This window comes from Corvus brachyrhynchos, unplaced genomic scaffold (assembly GCF_000691975.1).
Source record: "Corvus brachyrhynchos isolate BGI_N302 unplaced genomic scaffold, ASM69197v1 scaffold191, whole genome shotgun sequence".
Classification (NCBI taxonomy): Eukaryota; Metazoa; Chordata; class Aves; order Passeriformes; family Corvidae; genus Corvus; species Corvus brachyrhynchos.
In genome coordinates, this window is record NW_008236487.1 from 274,849 (window position 1) to 290,902 (window position 16,054).

General features: G+C 48.6%; 1 protein-coding gene across 9 annotated transcripts in view; it reads right to left on the bottom strand.

Annotated features, from left to right (window-relative positions):
• LOC103624682 (sodium- and chloride-dependent betaine transporter) overlaps positions 1–16,054 on the bottom strand; it is a 54,857-nt gene that overhangs the window by 35,779 nt on the left and 3,024 nt on the right. For 3 of the 9 annotated variants that reach the window (XR_001859317.1, XR_001859318.1, XM_017726209.1), the window contains exons 1-3: positions 13,302–13,804; positions 12,700–12,787; positions 3,549–3,745 (exon numbers count right to left, since the gene is read on the bottom strand). Coding sequence is in view for 7 of the 9 variants with exons in the window: in XM_017726209.1 (XP_017581698.1) it covers positions 3,549–3,745; positions 12,700–12,787; positions 13,302–13,452 (436 nt within the window). In the remaining 2 variants the exon portion in view is untranslated. Of the gene's footprint in view, positions 1–3,548; positions 3,746–10,574; positions 10,680–12,699; positions 12,833–13,301; positions 13,812–16,054 lie in introns of those variants that run through there. The other 6 variants (XM_017726214.1, XM_017726210.1, XM_017726211.1 and 3 more) reach the window with 6 other exon arrangements.

Here is a 16,054-nt window from a genome sequence, read left to right on the forward strand (position 1 = left end):
ACAAAATAACTCCTTGTTTCACATAACCACATTTGTTCTGCCTTTCATGAGAGTCACAGCAAAACTCCCACTTGCCCAGAGGATACAAACCTGGAGGCTGGTGACATTTCTTGGTAAGTAATAAATTTGCCAGGATATAAATTTACTTGAGACATACTTCACGTCAAATTTGGAAAGCAGATTGCACCAGAAGAATGGAAATAGGGGAAGAGTATCTTTCCAGCATTTTCAAAATGAAGAAGTTTAACTTCTATCTTCAAAATCCTTTTTTTTTGCTAAAATGTAGAGAAATGTCTGAAGAGAAATCAGCCTGAAATAGCCCCCAGACTAACCCTTGTCAAAATGGAAGAGGAAGGAGAGAAAGAACATGGCTTTTTTCCAGACACAATAACCAACATAAACAAAGCATAAGAAAAAAAACCAAAAATAACAACAACTAAAAAGTTTAATGCCCTGAAAAAATGGTTTAATGCTCTGTTCAGCTGTCTGAAATTTTCTGCCTTTTCAGTTATGCTGCCAAACCAAAACACCAAATATATTCACTGCCCTGCTCAAAACCACTCCTGAGATCTCATTTTCACAGCTGACCTTCCTTCCGTCATTTCACTTTTTCCACATCCTTAGTGTAGATTTTCACACTTCCTCTCCCCTCCAAACAAGATAAGGTGACTGCTTTCCTCAATGAAACAACTGTGGCAGTCTTGCCACTTCATACAATAAACTTTTGGTAGTGAACACCTCTCTTGCCAGTGCCTAGAGAGCATCTCAGCTGCTTGCAACCAAGATGAGGGTGCCTTTCTCAGCCACTGTCCCCCCCAGGCCCTCTCCTTCTGTGCCAGCACAGGCATCCACACTGGCATTCCTTCCTGTGACAATTAGCAACTAGGAACACTTGCCCTTGTTTTTAAGCCAACAGTGTTGCAATAACAAAGAACCTTCAAATTTCCCCTAAACACAGCTGTGTGTAGCTGCAGGAGACCTGGGGCCTGAGGGAAGGAGGCTGGTTCTCGGGGTCAGTCCGGTTTGCAGAGTAGGGAATGGGAACTGCAGGCCCTGAACTAGAGGCAGCAGCTGCTTTCGGTGCTGCAAGATATCTATGCCAAATCTGCAAGACAGCTTTATTATCCTGCACACAGATGACCCTTTCAGCAGATTCCAGACCCTCTCTTCTGATAGAATCTGTCGCAGAGATTGACCCATTTTGGTCTCTGAGCAACAATGGTTTTCTTACACCTCTATTGTCTTGTGTCTCTTAACTGTCCCACAGCAGTTACCAGCTGAAACTCCTGTTGTGATCCTCTCCTCAATTTGCTGCTCCACTGGAGGAGACTCAGCCTTGAGTGGGGCCCCCAGAAACAGATGCTCTTTCCTTATGCGTCAATAACAAGTTCAGGATGCTGAGCAATCAGATCAAATTTGACAGTGCAGCAATAGATAAGGTTACAGCTGGTCACTTTACAGAAAATTAGCACTATTGTTTCCATGGCATCGGTCTTTATAGCTGTATAACCATCTCAGTACATCCAAAGGTGGAGAAAGGTGACAGGACAGCAGTCTCCAGTTTGGGGGGTGAGGGTGGGACAGGGATGCAGCATTTGTAGGTGGAAAATACCTTTTTTGCAATTTCAAGAACTTTTCCAATAGTGAGAATATCCTTGAGTGTCGTGGGAAAGACACTGCCTTGTCCTGTACCAGAGCTCTGGTTCCCTAGAGCCCCAGAGAGAGAAAAGTACCTTCTACAGCAGTACCATACTTTTGGCAAAGGGAATGTGTGAGCTGTGAGGGAAGGACTCTCCCATCCTAACCTTTCCCAAGCCTAGCCTCGTTGCCCTCTGAATCACAGCCTTAGATATTCCAGAGTAGTTTAATTAGAAAGAAAAATGTTATTCAATAGATATTTAAAGTGAACAAAAGTAGCCTTTTCACTTATGCTAATTAGCATACAAATTGCAAGGACTACTGAACTGGGTACCACAGGCATAAAGTATGCAAAGATATCATCTGAGCTCAGGGAGAAATTTTCCATGCAAACCCCATGATTCCTCTCTCAAAGCATCACTGCAGAACAGGCTCTTCAATCAGATGCACCTCCAGTGTTTCCTAACCCCTGCCCATCTGACTTGCTCTTGGTGCCTACCATCAAAATATTGGAGGATCTGCTAAAAATCATCCCAGGTTCAAGAAAAACTCAATTCCATTTTCTTTAACCATTTCTTACCATGCCCCTCTCTGGTTTGGAGGACATATTTTATTGTCTCTTGTTTAATTTGGATAAACTCCAGCAACAGCACAGAGGACAGGAATTTGGAAGGCCTCGGAAAAATTACAGAGGAGCCACTTAGCTATTGGTGAAAGCTCATGGCACCTTGGAAAAGAAAGGCCTTTGGGGCATGGTCTGCAGAGAAAGGAAGCTCAAAGAGAGGAGGGAGGAAAGCAAGTCCCAGAGCATTATTTCAAGGTGTCTCTAGAGAACAAGAACAAAAGAGAAGTTATTGCTGTATTTGACATGTAATTTGTTATTCCTCCTTTTCTTCTATAAAGTTAGATTTTGATTCACCAAGAAAAGTTAGTGACAGTCAATTATTCCCTTAAGTTTCATTTTATTGTTATAAGAAATTTTAACTTTTAACCATATAATGATCTTATTGAAGTGTTACTGCAAGAGAAAAGGAGAGCCATGAAAAGAAACAAAAGGGAAGGTGAATGAACCTTTTTTGGGGATGGATTTCCCTAGCAGTGGTTTGATCACTGTACAAATTGCTCCTGGGGAAGAGGCAGAAACCTCCTCGTAGGGTCCCATCAGGCCTTGGCAAGGATACCAGCAAAGGATACCAGCACTATCTAAGCCTTTCCTCCTCTGTAACAAGGGCCTGAAAAGATGGAGTTGACACCAGGAGTAGGAAAAAGGAATAACTTTTAACCATATAATGATCTTATTGAAGTGTTACTGCAAGAGAAAAGGAGAGCCATGAAAAGAAACAAAAGGGAAGGTGAATGAACCTTTTTTGGGGATGGATTTCCCTAGCAGTGGTTTGATCACTGTACAAATTGCTCCTGGGGAAGAGGCAGAAACCTCCTCGTAGGGTCCATCAGGCCTTGGCAAGGATACCAGCAAAGGATACCAGCACTATCTAAGCCTTTCCTCCTCTGTAACAAGGGCCTGAAAAGATGGAGTTGACACCAGGAGTAGGAAAAAGGAAATATGTAGGAAGAGGTCACCGTTGGCTTTTCTGACCACTCACAGCATTTGGTATTTTCCAAAGACCAATAATTTCTTGAGATACCCAAGAGCCTTAAGTTGTTACTAGAGCTCAATTTTTTAAGAGTCTAGATTTGAGATTGCTGTTTTAAGAAAGAGTACCCGCTGGGGAGCTGGATTCACCCCTGAGTTTTTATTCCTCCTAGTTTTGGCAGGATCTAACTTGTTGAAGGAGAGAATAAGAGAGTGCCTGAGGGTACATGGGGCATAGGAGAAATGGGTTCAGGCATGCACGTGTCTCTTGTCATACCTACAGATCTGGAACAATTCATGTGTGCTGTGAACTCACCACCACCGTTCTTGTAGCAGAGGTATGGGAACCTCCACACATTACCCAGGCCAATGATCTCCCCAGCCACAGACAGCACAAACTCCATTTTGTTCTGCCACTGGCCTCTCTCTTCCATTTCCTCCACTTTTATCTCTTCAGCAGATGTAGTGGCCCCATTGGGTTCTCCTTCCTTGGATACAGTTCTTGTCATGGCTCTGTGGGACAGAAGAGAAGGAGAGCATGGGATGTAGGGAGCTGCTGCAGGACCCACTTGTGGGAAGAGGAGTGAGGGGACCAGACACCACAACAGATGTGTTCCCACTATCAGCATGAGGTTCCCTCATCCTCTGGAAGATGGCTTCTTTAGTGTCAGCACAAAGTGTTCTCCACAAGTTACATCTGAGCTGAAGGGACAGAGGAAAGGTTGCTGTTCAGGTGAGAAGAACCCACCTGCACTAGCCCTTCATGGGACTCATCCCAGAATTCACCCTTCCCTCCCCACAGCCCCATTCCTCATCCTTCCCAAACCACCAGTGTAGTGTACCTCCATCTGCCCCTGACTAAGTGCTCTGCACCTCCATCATTGCTGGAAGCTTGCCTGGGACTTTGGAACCAGCAGTTCAGACTAAGAGAAAAGGAGCTGGAGCTGAAGCAGGGAATGGAGGCAGAAGGAGTTTCTCCTCCCTGTGTGCTTTATACAACAACTCTTTCTAGAGTGGTTTCAGACAGCAGGATAGAAATATGAATAGGATAAATAGTCTGAACAAGAATGGACAACCTACCATCTTACTTTAAGGTATTGCTAGGAGTGTTTTCTTCGACCACCAGGACACCATGTTTCACTACCACACATTCCTGCCACCTCAGCAAAACACACACACACTTTTTTGGCCTAGGCTCTCCTCAATAAAGAGGTACCAGCACCAGTCCTCCACCTTTGCCCAACCTTGCAAAGAATACAGGGCAAGGAAGCAAAGGCCCTCGGGTGAGCAAAAGGGCCTCAGCTTGTGAGGTGTTTCAGGTGTGAGCAAGGGAGTACTGAGATTAGGCAAGCTCAAGTACTGCAGTGAAAATAGTAGGGGCAAAACACCCAGCCATGGAAACACAGAGCAAAGTCACTGTTGAAAGAGGCACACTGAATATGGCTGGGCCTCTAGGGAGGCACATGAAAGACATTTTCCAGTCTACACTAAATCCTGAATCGCACGTAGCATTTTCTTAATTAAGCAAAGTTAGTGGCTGCTTGTTACAAAATATATTTTTCTATCATTCACAGTCTTTTTATTGGCTATTAATTTAAATCCAGTCAAAATTAACACAGGTGCTTAACACTGAATCTTCTATCCGAATTATTCTTGCATTATTACAGACATTTGATTATGAGAAGAAACTGAAAGGTGAAGAGAGAAAGCTCCCTTTGACTTAGCTAAAAAATTTCTCCTCAAGATCTCATTCTAATGAGTTACCTGAGATAGGGATGCACATGTGAGTCCAGGCAAAAACACAGACCTAACACAGAGCAGGGGAGCTGGTGAGCCGTGCCAAGGAAGTCCTAAATCTAGGTACATCTAATTGGAGGCATTACTGAGCAGAAGCTGGCCTTCACTTTCTAGAAGTGACTGGCTTTAGCCAGACATACACTTTTCTCTGTTCAGATTAGGAAACTACACTGAAAACAAGTCTCTCCAAAGCAGCAGCATCTCTGCTTCCATTCCCATCAGCTGGGACTGCAAAGAAATCAGGGCTTTGTTCCTTTGCAGCAACTTGCAAATTCGTTTTGCTGGTGGTTCGATAAGTTTTTTAATAGCACATCTCTCATTCCTTCTGTACCACCTAAAGGAACATCCCCATCTTCAGGGAGCAACAGAGACAACAATCTGCATCACCCACAACACTCAACATTTCCACTGCCCCTGCATCTGCTCTGGGCTATTTAAATGCTCTCTCCCAGGCAAAGACCAAGCTTGGCTCTGGAGGCAGGTCAGGCCAAGGACCTCTCCCAGTCAAGCACCTCAGTTGTGAGCAGGACCTCATCACATTGGATGTCCTTTACCTTATAGGACCACCAAATCATCTGCTGACCCTTTGCACCAGGATGGCGCACCAGGACCATGATGGCAAACGATTCCCTCCCTCCTTGTGCCTGGTGTCTCTCCAGCCATGTCCCTCTGGACAAGCACCAGGTATGAGCCGTCTCATGGTGAGTAGGGACTACCAGGGAACCTGACCTAACTGGAAAGAGCAAGTGTAGACCCTAATACCTAACTGTCCTGGCAGCCAAGGAATACTGTGGCATTTGTTGTGGTGTAGTTTTCAAGGAGGCAAGCAGGAACAGGAGCTGGTGGGCCATGCTTGCACTTATCCATACAAGACAGCATCATTACCAAAGTGTCTCATTTACTTCTGTAAGTGAAATTATTTCCTAAACGCTAACCCTCTGGATATATCAGGCCCTGGGGCAAAGAAAGATGCTTGTGTATGAAAAGACAACTTCTAATGAATGTTCACAGCAAAACAAGTAGTTCTTTGACACAGGCATGTTTCCTGCCTGTTATTCAAGTAAAGAAAGGAAATCAGATCTCACAGTGTAATACACCAATTGCTCTCTAAATGCCCTAGGCAACAGGCTTTGTTCCCCCATCTGCTTTCCTGAAGGGCTCATTTTATTTGCTTTGCTATCAGCAGCAGATTTCCATGGACTCTGACTGGAGGACCGAGTCTCATGCAAGACATCAACCAGCGTAAGAGAGGCTACAACAAGAACAGGGGGACATAAACCATAGAGGAGAGCAGTCAGGGGCCAGTAAAGACCATCCTCCAGGCTAATGTAATTTCCTCTTCGAAAGCATGGCAGAAAGATCCTGGTTCCTGTTAAATTTGAGAGGTTTTTAGAGCTACTGCCAGTAAGAGCTTAAATATGGGCAGTACTGCAGTGGGTACAACCAGTTTCGGTGTCAAATGCAGATGAATGAGGGCACTGAGGAAGCAACCTCTGTTTTATCCCCAGCCCTTGCCCTTTATGGTCCATATGCTGGAAAGCACCTATTTACTGGTATGGCTTGCACTGATCCAAACCACCAAGGGCTACAACACCTGTGGATCTGCATGCCAGCGTGAAGGTGAATCAGCCCTCTAACAGGCTCCTACAAACCTCTAACCACACACTTAAGGAAGGTGGTGAAATCCAGGAATCAAGGTACACACCCTAAATGCTGGCTTGCAGCAGCAGCTCTGCAGCTCACCAGCAGCTCAGTGGCACAGAGGTCCTTCCAGTCCCAGCTTTGCCCCCTTCACTTAGCCCTACTGCTGGGTCGGATTGGGAGATGGAATCATCAGGTCCTCCTGCCAGCCATTTCTCAGCTTCTGAAGCCCAGGCAAAGCCTTTCTCCCCACTGCCTGCCTGCAGCAAGGCCTGCCAGCTGGCTAATCAGTTTATTCCGATGCTGCAGCACAGCCTCCTCATCTCTGAGAGGAGCAGAGCTCCACGCACTGTCAAATGTGAGAGATAAAGTAACACGTACTTAATGAAACGTGTTTGATCTGTCACAGTCCTTGGCACAGTCTAATTTGCTGCAGTCCAGGGCACGTTATCAACTACAATGATGTTTAAGTCTGGGTTTATTGAGAATGTCCCAAGAAGCTGGCAGGAGAAGACTAGCTAATTCTTTGGTTTTATTCTTTTAATGTAAGGTGGATCCAAAAGCCAGCCTATTTCTACTAATATTTGTGGTTTATTTCATTTTTGCTAGACCTGTTTCACACATGGGTGCAGAGGAGGATCACAATCAGAGAATCACCTCCTCTCACCTAGCCCTGGGAAGGGAATGCATGAGTGCCAGCCCACAGCCCCAACCCTGTCACCAGCCTCCACCTCAGGGACACCTGGACCAGGACTTGGACTCTGTATCTGTCCTCTGACTCCTGAATAAGCCAACATGAAGGATAGAAGTTGGGATGCTGCAATGAGGAACACAGCTGGGACAAACACAGAACAGCAGGGGAGACACAGCACTTCTGCCTTGATTTTCCTGATTTAAAAAGGGGGAAAGCTATGACTATGAAATCAAACCTTTTCAAGTGGGAACAGATGGTGGATTAAACTGGTGCCCAAAGTTTTGGCCCTTCATGGCATGAACTACAACTTCTCCCTTCCCAAACAAAGCCATGCACGTTACACATCCCCACTACTTCCCTCTCTGCTTTGCCTGCTGTTTCTATGAGAAAACCTATTCGTACACCTCCTGGCTCTTTTCCTGAACATTTAATCCTCCTGTGCCCCTGCTCTATATGCTCTCAGGCCAGATGGGGACTCAAATAACTTCTTGTTTCCAGCTAGGAACAATTTGGTTCTCCCACAGCAGTCACAGCCACCTACTGTGTTACATGCTCCCCAACAGGCAAACATTTTCCTTTCCCTTTGGTTGCCCTCTCCTTAATACATGAGTTTGGAGTAAAGACTGTGCCCCTCACTGCTCGCCTGCACTTTTTCTGCTGTTCCTTCACCAATGTTTGGAAAAAAATCCTATGACTACTTCATTCCCAGCCTCTTTTTCCCTTTGCCATGAAGTTTTCCCAACTGCTAAAATGCCATCTGATGCAATCCACAGTCTACCCCTCTCCTGGACGCTCTCAGCCACCACCACCACCCTCTCTCCTCAGCTCCCTCTGACCCCACCGGTCCCTTCTAGAGGTGCTCTGCTGTATTTTCAGCCCTCAGCACTTGGAGGAGATGGGTTTTTTTGCCCTTCACAGAAATGAAGACCTGTAGTCTGTCATCTTCCCACAGAGGGTAGTGGGCTCCCTCTATGCAGCTCCATAGGAAATGGTACAGGATTTGGTGCTGGGCTTGCTGCATGGAGTTAGCCATATTTTTTTCCCAAAATATTTATTGCTGGGAATATAAGAATACACCTGGGTTCATGTAGGACCTGGAAAGAGAGCAGGCAGCATGCAGGCAGCCATAGACACAGAGCAACAAGTTCCATTCTTGAACATTTGAATGGGGCAACACAGTCTCCCCTTGGTCACAAATTTTGGACTGTGTTTGCCCCACACCTACCACCATGGGATCCTTCAAGAGTGGTCACAAAGGGCAAGGCAAACCAAGGGCACCTCTGAAGCACTGTGGTCACTCAGCAGTTGCCTATGATGTGCTGAACAAACAATGCAGATATGCAGAACAGCATTTTTTGGCTTTGTTTGGAAACAAGATGCCACTGAAGGTGGGAGGTAGAAATAAAAAGAGGAGAAAGAAAGTATCATTTGAACCAAAACATAGTGCTATCCTCAGCCTCTCTCAGGGTAAAAAAGGGCTTTTTTAAAGTTACTCAGGTGAGGCAAGGAACAAGAGAGAGACAAGAGAGAGAAGCCACCTGGAGTTTTGGCGCCAGAGGAAGAAGCCAATAGCAATTCTCCTAAAGCTTTTCTTCCTGCAAGCTTACTGCCTGTTCCTGACTTCTGTCAGACAGGAGTTCATACTGCTGGGAAGTTCACATCCTCCGCTTGACCTCTTCTGCTGTTCTAGCATAAGGCAAATGAGAGGAGCACAATCTCCAGAGGGAATAGTGAAACAGAGAGAACAGCAGACAGAAATGTCTCTAAAAAGCAGCTGATAACATTTATGAGAGGAAGCACAGTGTTAAAGCTCCCTTGGACACTTGAAGGCGCTGCCTGAACTGCAGAATGAGGAATCACAGGTGACAACGCAGACAGCTGCACTGCATTTATATTTCTTGGTTTCATGTTGAAACAAGCAGCAAGCAAGCACGTAAGCTGCAATTTAAGATGGAGAGGGAAGAATCAAGAAGCAAGAAGACTGGGCTGTGTTACAAAAGGAGGAGCAGGACAACACAGAAAATTCTCTGGTTGCACAATCAGAGCCAGCAGTTAGTCGGCAGCTGAAACCCTGCACTGCATTTTGATGGCAGGAGGTGGGGGCGACTGTGGGAGCAGAGACAGGAAATCAGGGCTCAGCGAGGAAGAGCAGAGCCAAGGTACAGCTTAAGAAACAACACGGTTGAATTAGTGCATGGGGGCTGCTACTGCAATAGGTCATCTCTGCAAGATGGACAAGACAACACTAGCAGTGGAAGCACGTGCTTTCCGGCCAATCTAAGAGCAGCTACGGGAGCAGGGACAGCTGCTTCCAAACGGGAATGCTGCTGGAGAATGGCTCACTCCAGCTGCATATCAGAGAAAGACAAGGAAAGATGTAGAAAAACTGATCAACTCCAGGACAGCAGATGAAATTAAAATGCCTTTCATTTCAAGCAATTGTAAGTTAGTTGGCTTCTTTACACTTTCCAATTAACTTCCAGGTTCTGTGGGCTGCAGGGTATTCTGAAAGCATCTGTTCAGCAAGGTTCGTGAGGCACAGGAGGCTGATACAAGAATCAGATCCTACCTGTGTTTCTCCAATGTGAAATAAGAGCACTGCTTTTGCAGTCAGTGACTTTGCTACTTACTGAGACCAGAAAGAGTGAGCTAAGGAGCAACTGTGAGTTTACTAAAGACACAAACATCTGCAATACAAGCTGCAAGAATTATAGAACCTCACCCTTCAGAGCACACACCCCCAGTGCAGGAGGGTGCCAAATGGCTCCTGCCCTGTCTTCTGCTGCTGGACAGGAGAGCCTCCAAAGCCCCTAACAGTGCCTGCACTTTCCTGAGGATCAGTGGCAAATCTCTTGCTAAAAGCAATGTAGGCTGCTGTTCCCAGGGCCAGATCAGTCTCTGTTGGTGTCCATGGCTCACCAGCCCTGCTGCGGGCTACAGAGACGCATAGGTTGTTTCTTTCTCTAGCCTAGAAAAAAAACAGGACTAACTGATGAAGTCCATAAATGGTATCTGAATATGACCAGAAACCAGCCTTTGCATCAAACCATATACTCTCAAGACCTCCATTAAGCCCGTAGTCTGGCTGTATCCAGTGCAGCACAGCAGGAAGGCCAGCCACAGCAGGATCCATCCTTCTTACAGAGCACCAGTGATAGGTCTGGTACAGACACAGATCCAGGCCCCAGTGGAGTCCCTAGAGCCACCTACCTCATGGCTGGAGGTGTCTGGCTGAAGTCCTGGGGCTGCATCAGGCTGGCTCTGAGGTCCTTGTGTGCAGCCAAAGCATGTGGCCAGCGCAGCTCCTGTCACTGGCTGGAGGAGCAGAGCAGGTGAATGGCACAGCGGGTGAAAAGTCATGCTGGCTCCTGCAAACAGGCCCCTGCACAGCAGGGCAGCGACCTGTGGTGCAGCCCAGAGGTGCTGCACAGGGACAGGACAGAGTCTGCAGGATGCCTACAGGGCTGCCACCTCTCTGGGGCAGCAATTTCACAGAGCAAGACACCAGCCAGCAGCCCTGGGCAGGAGAGATGAAGAGATGGAGGCTGCCAGCCCCCAGCCCTGCAGCTTGGCCACCTGCTGCCATTCCAGCACAGCCTGAGGCTGGGGGTGAGGGCCAGGGAAGAGTGGGAAGCAAAGCCGCTGGAGCAGGAGAGCAGAGGAGCCAGCACTGCAGCTGGTGGTTCAGAGGTGGGAGAGCAGCACAGGGAATTTGGCATCACAGTACTCTCGGCACTTGTATCTAAACTCCTCCAGGGAGGCACACCTTGCCTGACCTCCCAAAAGTGCAGCCTGAGGGCACTTGCTGTCAGTGATGGGAAAGAAACAGGGAGCACAGGGGAAGAGCACTCAAGCGAGACTCTTCCAAAAGGTAGGCAAGGTTGAGGCATGACACATTGCCTTATGCTTCCCAGCAGGGAGGATGAAGGGAGCGAGCAACGTGTGTGGCAGAGCCCGGTCCCTCAGCACAGACACGTGTGCAGCCAGTGAGGAGGAGGGTGACAGGGGCTCCCTGCCATGACTGTCCCCTCGCTGTGCTCCCTGCTCAGCCCTGCAGAAGGATCCCAGCACCCTGTGTCACATCCTGGGCAGGCTCAGCCATCTTCAGGCGCTGCTCAGGATGAGTCATATCAGGTGAAATCAGCACAGACAGAGGCGCATGGACACCATGACTCCAGCAGTGCCGTGAGCGTTTTCCAGCAGTTCCTGCCGTAATGGCACACTGTAATGTGGTGGGACTGCATCCCACCTGCACCCTCCGAGGGGCCAGGCACCTGCTCTCCAGGCTCGGGCACCGAAACTTTCCTGTAGCCCTGCCCATGAGCACGGTCAGGTAGAGATACGGCACAAGGCTCTTTAGCCTGCCCTCTGCAGGGACCGCATCTGCAGCCATGAATCCGACAAAGTTGGGCTGTTGCAGAGCTGCAAAGGTCAGGTCCAAGGTTCAGGCTCTCATATCAGCTGCTGTCAAAGAGGAAAAACTAGGGCAATGGCATTTCCACTGGCATGAGATGAAAGCCCTGATTAGTAGTGATTACTTTAAAAGCACTGTTGATTTAAGAAGACACAGATCAGGTGTTATGAAACCCTCACGTATTCTGCTTGCATTTGTTCACAAATATGCCCACAGATCCCAAGAGTTTAGCACATGCAGAAACTGTCTCCCTGCCTCACCCCTACAGGAACAAATTTGATGAAACCTCAGGGGCAAGAAGAACAAGAAGCGCACTCCCAGGCACATCTTTTAAAACTGCAGCCCCCAAGTCAATGCACTAGGGTCAGCACCTCTGCAGGGCAGCACAGGAGGAGAGGACTCATGCTGGCAGTAGCTGGAATGCCTACAGCCTACTCCACTCCTAGCACCTTGGCTCCTGTACCTATTATCAACCAGTTATCTCTGCCCTTCATCCCTGTCCCTGTCTCACTCACTCTCATCTCTCTCCTCAATCTTTCTGCTATCTGAGTACTTATCTATCACTCTTCCCCTTTCTCTCTGCTGCCGCAACCTTCAGTACCAATTACCCATCCTTCAGGCATGTCTTTGCTCTCAGCTTCCTGGCACCCCCTGAGCAGCATCTCAGCCTGTCCTTTCGTTTTCCAAAGGAACCATTGAAAGATAAACCTCTTCCCTGGGTTGATCCAAACTGATTATTTGCTCCTTATTTTCCATCTCACTTTTCCTTTGCCTAACGTTGGGAAGATTTTGCCCTTGCAGATTTGCTGGCCCGCTCTCCAGAGCACGGCGAGCAGCTGGCGTGCAGCAGCTGGCTGCGGGAGCACTGCAGTCACCGGCACTCCCAGGGTGATCTGCTCAACAAGCAAACGCCCAACTCACCTGAACCCAGCGCAGGTCTTCCCCAGGCAAGCCCCTCCTGTCCTATCCTGTCCTTTCCCGTCCCACTGGAGTCCAGGCAGGGAATCCACTGAGTGCCAAAGAGATACAGCAAGAGTTAAGGCAGAGACTACCCTCTCTCCTCCTCCTGCCCCACCCCTTCCACCAGCTCCCCCCACCAAATTATCACCCAGCTCATGTGTGGGTGGTGGGACTTAGGGAGGGGAGGTGCATCAGCACAGAAGAACTTTCTCCCCTATTCCCTTACCACATGCACCTCTCCAGACCTTGAACTGTGGCCCTGACAAGAAAGCAAGATGAGAAAACAGCCACAGGCGGGCAGGGTAAATGCCCAGAGTTTGAAAATATCAACTGCAGCAGTCAGGGAGTAACTCCACGTCCTCTTGTCCTCGGCAGGGTGGGAACTCTTCCCTTGCAGACCCCACAGCATGGCCCAGGCTGGCTGCCACATATTCCCACTGTTCTAGGGCTCCACCACTTTAGTGGGATAGGGGCATCCCTCAATGTCATCCTACAAACATGCAGAATGAATCTCCATGAAGCACTACATTAAACTTTCTTCTGTGGCCAAGCTCAAGACTCACCAACACCATCCAGCAGGTGGAGCAAAAGGCAGCGGGTGGCTGAAGGGGGAACGCTTGCTCTGGGGTCACGCAGCCCCCTCAGTGCCTGTGCCGTATGCTGGGAGTACAAACACAGCTCATGGGACAGAGCTCTGTCAGCAAGGAGAGGCATTGCTGGAGTCTTTACAGTGTCTGGGTGCTCACTAGAAGTGAGCAATCCCTCTGTGCCTTTGCCCTGGCAGCTTTCTTTGTATCCATCTCAGCCTTGATGTGCTTTTCCGGAGCTTCTCATGAGCAACACCAGTAGCAGGCATTCCAGTTACACCGTTTTCCTCAAGATACTTCAGCTCAGCTTCTCTCTTTTTCTTTTTAATGGTTGTGTTTAATGCTATCACTGTTTTGTCTTTTGCTTTGTCTGTTAATGTGCCTGCCAAACTCCTACTGACCTTTTCATGCACCCATGTGGTCAAACCAGAGCAGCATGTGGGAGGGAACATGGGACATACCCAACACGTGCTCAGCTATGTCTGGACTCACCAGAGGAGCATTTCTCAGCCCCTCAGTGGGAAACACAGGAGCTGACAAAAGGCCTCAATGCCACAGTGTGGGGAAGAAGTAGGTTTACCTGCCTGCACACTCTGTAGAGATAGTTTGTAATGCTGTCTCTAGAAAATCCTCCACGGGTGCTAGAAGCCAGTGAATCAGATCCCATTAGAGCACGCTGGACTGCCCTGGGGACAAACGATGCTGCAGAGATGTGTAAGGGGAATCAACCCTGGGCTGGCTGGGATCCTCAGGACAAACCACTGAGGCCAGTGGTGGAGGCAGTAGGAGAAAACGTCTCCATTTACCTGGGGCTGTTTCTGGGATTAAACACTCCAAGCATGCCATTGTCAAAGCTCTGGCTTTCACCTACCCCATGCGCTGGTTGAGAGGATTGGTCTCATACCCAAAGAAATACAGGCTGATTCTTCCTTTGTGAGATCTGGCATCAACATCAGAGGGGACAGGCTACGTCTTCTACCTCTTAGGGGCTGTCTCCAAAGTCCTGAAAGACGGCAAGGTGAAGAGCATGTGCTGGCTCTGCATTGCCTCTGACCCTGCTCATGGAGGACAGTGCCACTGCCTGTTCTGTCACAGAGGACTGGCATGACCCAGCACAACTGAGAAAAAGGTGCAATAGAGGTTATCCAGATATGAAAAGGGGATTGAGATAAGCCTAGGTAAGCAGAGCTGACCTAAAAACTTGATTTATCCATACTGAAGGGTTGCACAGGAACATCGCAGGGTTTTTGCAAAGCTGTAGATGGGAAATGACCTGTGACATTAAGGTAAAACAAGAAGAAAGTCAACCTAAATGAAAACTTTATCCAGCAATGTGTGAAAATCATTCTCCAGGAGGGAAAAAAAAGGCTATTTCTGTTTTCCAGCCCAGAAGGTACCAGAAGTTACACTCAGGCTTCAGAGTTTCCCACCAGGCAATAATTCACAGAGGTTTTAAATCCTGCTATGGGCACAGGGCATATTTTCACCACACCAGCTTCTATGAGAGGGATTTCACTAGTGTGATGACCCAGATTGAAAACCAAAAATCACCTTCTGAGCAGCTCAACTGATGGGGTACAGACTGGGCTCAGTCCCATCCCAGGAGAGAGCCAGGAAAGGGCTCTCCCTGACCACCAATTGCCACCTTTGCTGGCACAGTCAGCCCTGAGCAGGGACTCTGGGCTGAGCAGCTGTGTAGGTAGGACAGGGCTGCTAAAGGATGTGACAATCTGACTGCAGGTCACCCCATAATGTGTGCTCCTCCTCCGTAAGTGTGGGTGAGGTTGCTCTTAAACACTCATCCCCAAAAGGGAAGCACTGCTTGCAATAAATCCTGGAAATGTCCAAAGCATCCCCCATCCCAGGCAGCATGAACCCCTCCCAGACCTGGGACCCCCTTGTTGTGAGCTACTCACACACCAGCAGCACTCAGATCTCCATATCTCTCCTACGGTGCATCCTGAGGAAGCCCCATTCCTGCACCCAAGGGTGCACAGGGGAACTGGGGCAGCACTGCTGTCCGACCACACAGAGGTACCCACTCTCTCTGCAGTTGCTAGCTCAGAGCCAGCTGCACGGGTTTCCTTCTCCTCTCATGAGCAGAGTAAGAAAACTCTCTTTGAAAGGACCAGATTCCCTCAACCTGGCAGGCCCAGAGCTGCTGAAGACCAGGACTCAGGCTGCTGCGTCAACCTTTGGCCCAAAGGATGGCTAACCCCTACCTCAGATCTGTCCTGCACCTCCTCAAAGCTGTCCTCTTCCCCACCCTGCTCACTGCCTGCCAGCTGGCAGTGCCCTCTTGCCTCTCCTTTTACCATTTCTTTTCTTGGAACACATGCTGGCTTTTCCTATCATCTGGGTGTCCCCACCCTTTCAAGCCAGCTCTGACATGCCTGCTGAAGAGCCAGCCCAGATCAGCAGGCTGCCAACCTCAGGGCCATGCTCCCTGGCAGCAGCAAGGCCTGGAACCCCCGAGCCAGTGAGACACAAGGCTTCAAGGCAAAACAACTCAAATCTCCTCCTAGCCCAGATTTTGGGAGAGGTTTGTCAGCATGACACCCTGTGGGTGAATCCAAGCTGTGCTTTACAAGCATTAGAGGCTGCAGAAGCAGTTGCTGGGGCACTTGTTGGAGTCAGCGGAGCCTGCAGCCCTGGCTGCCCCCCTCGCTGAGCCACCTGCAGGGAGAAGCCACGGCCGGCCCCGGTTTGCCCGGAGAAATCCCCCTTGT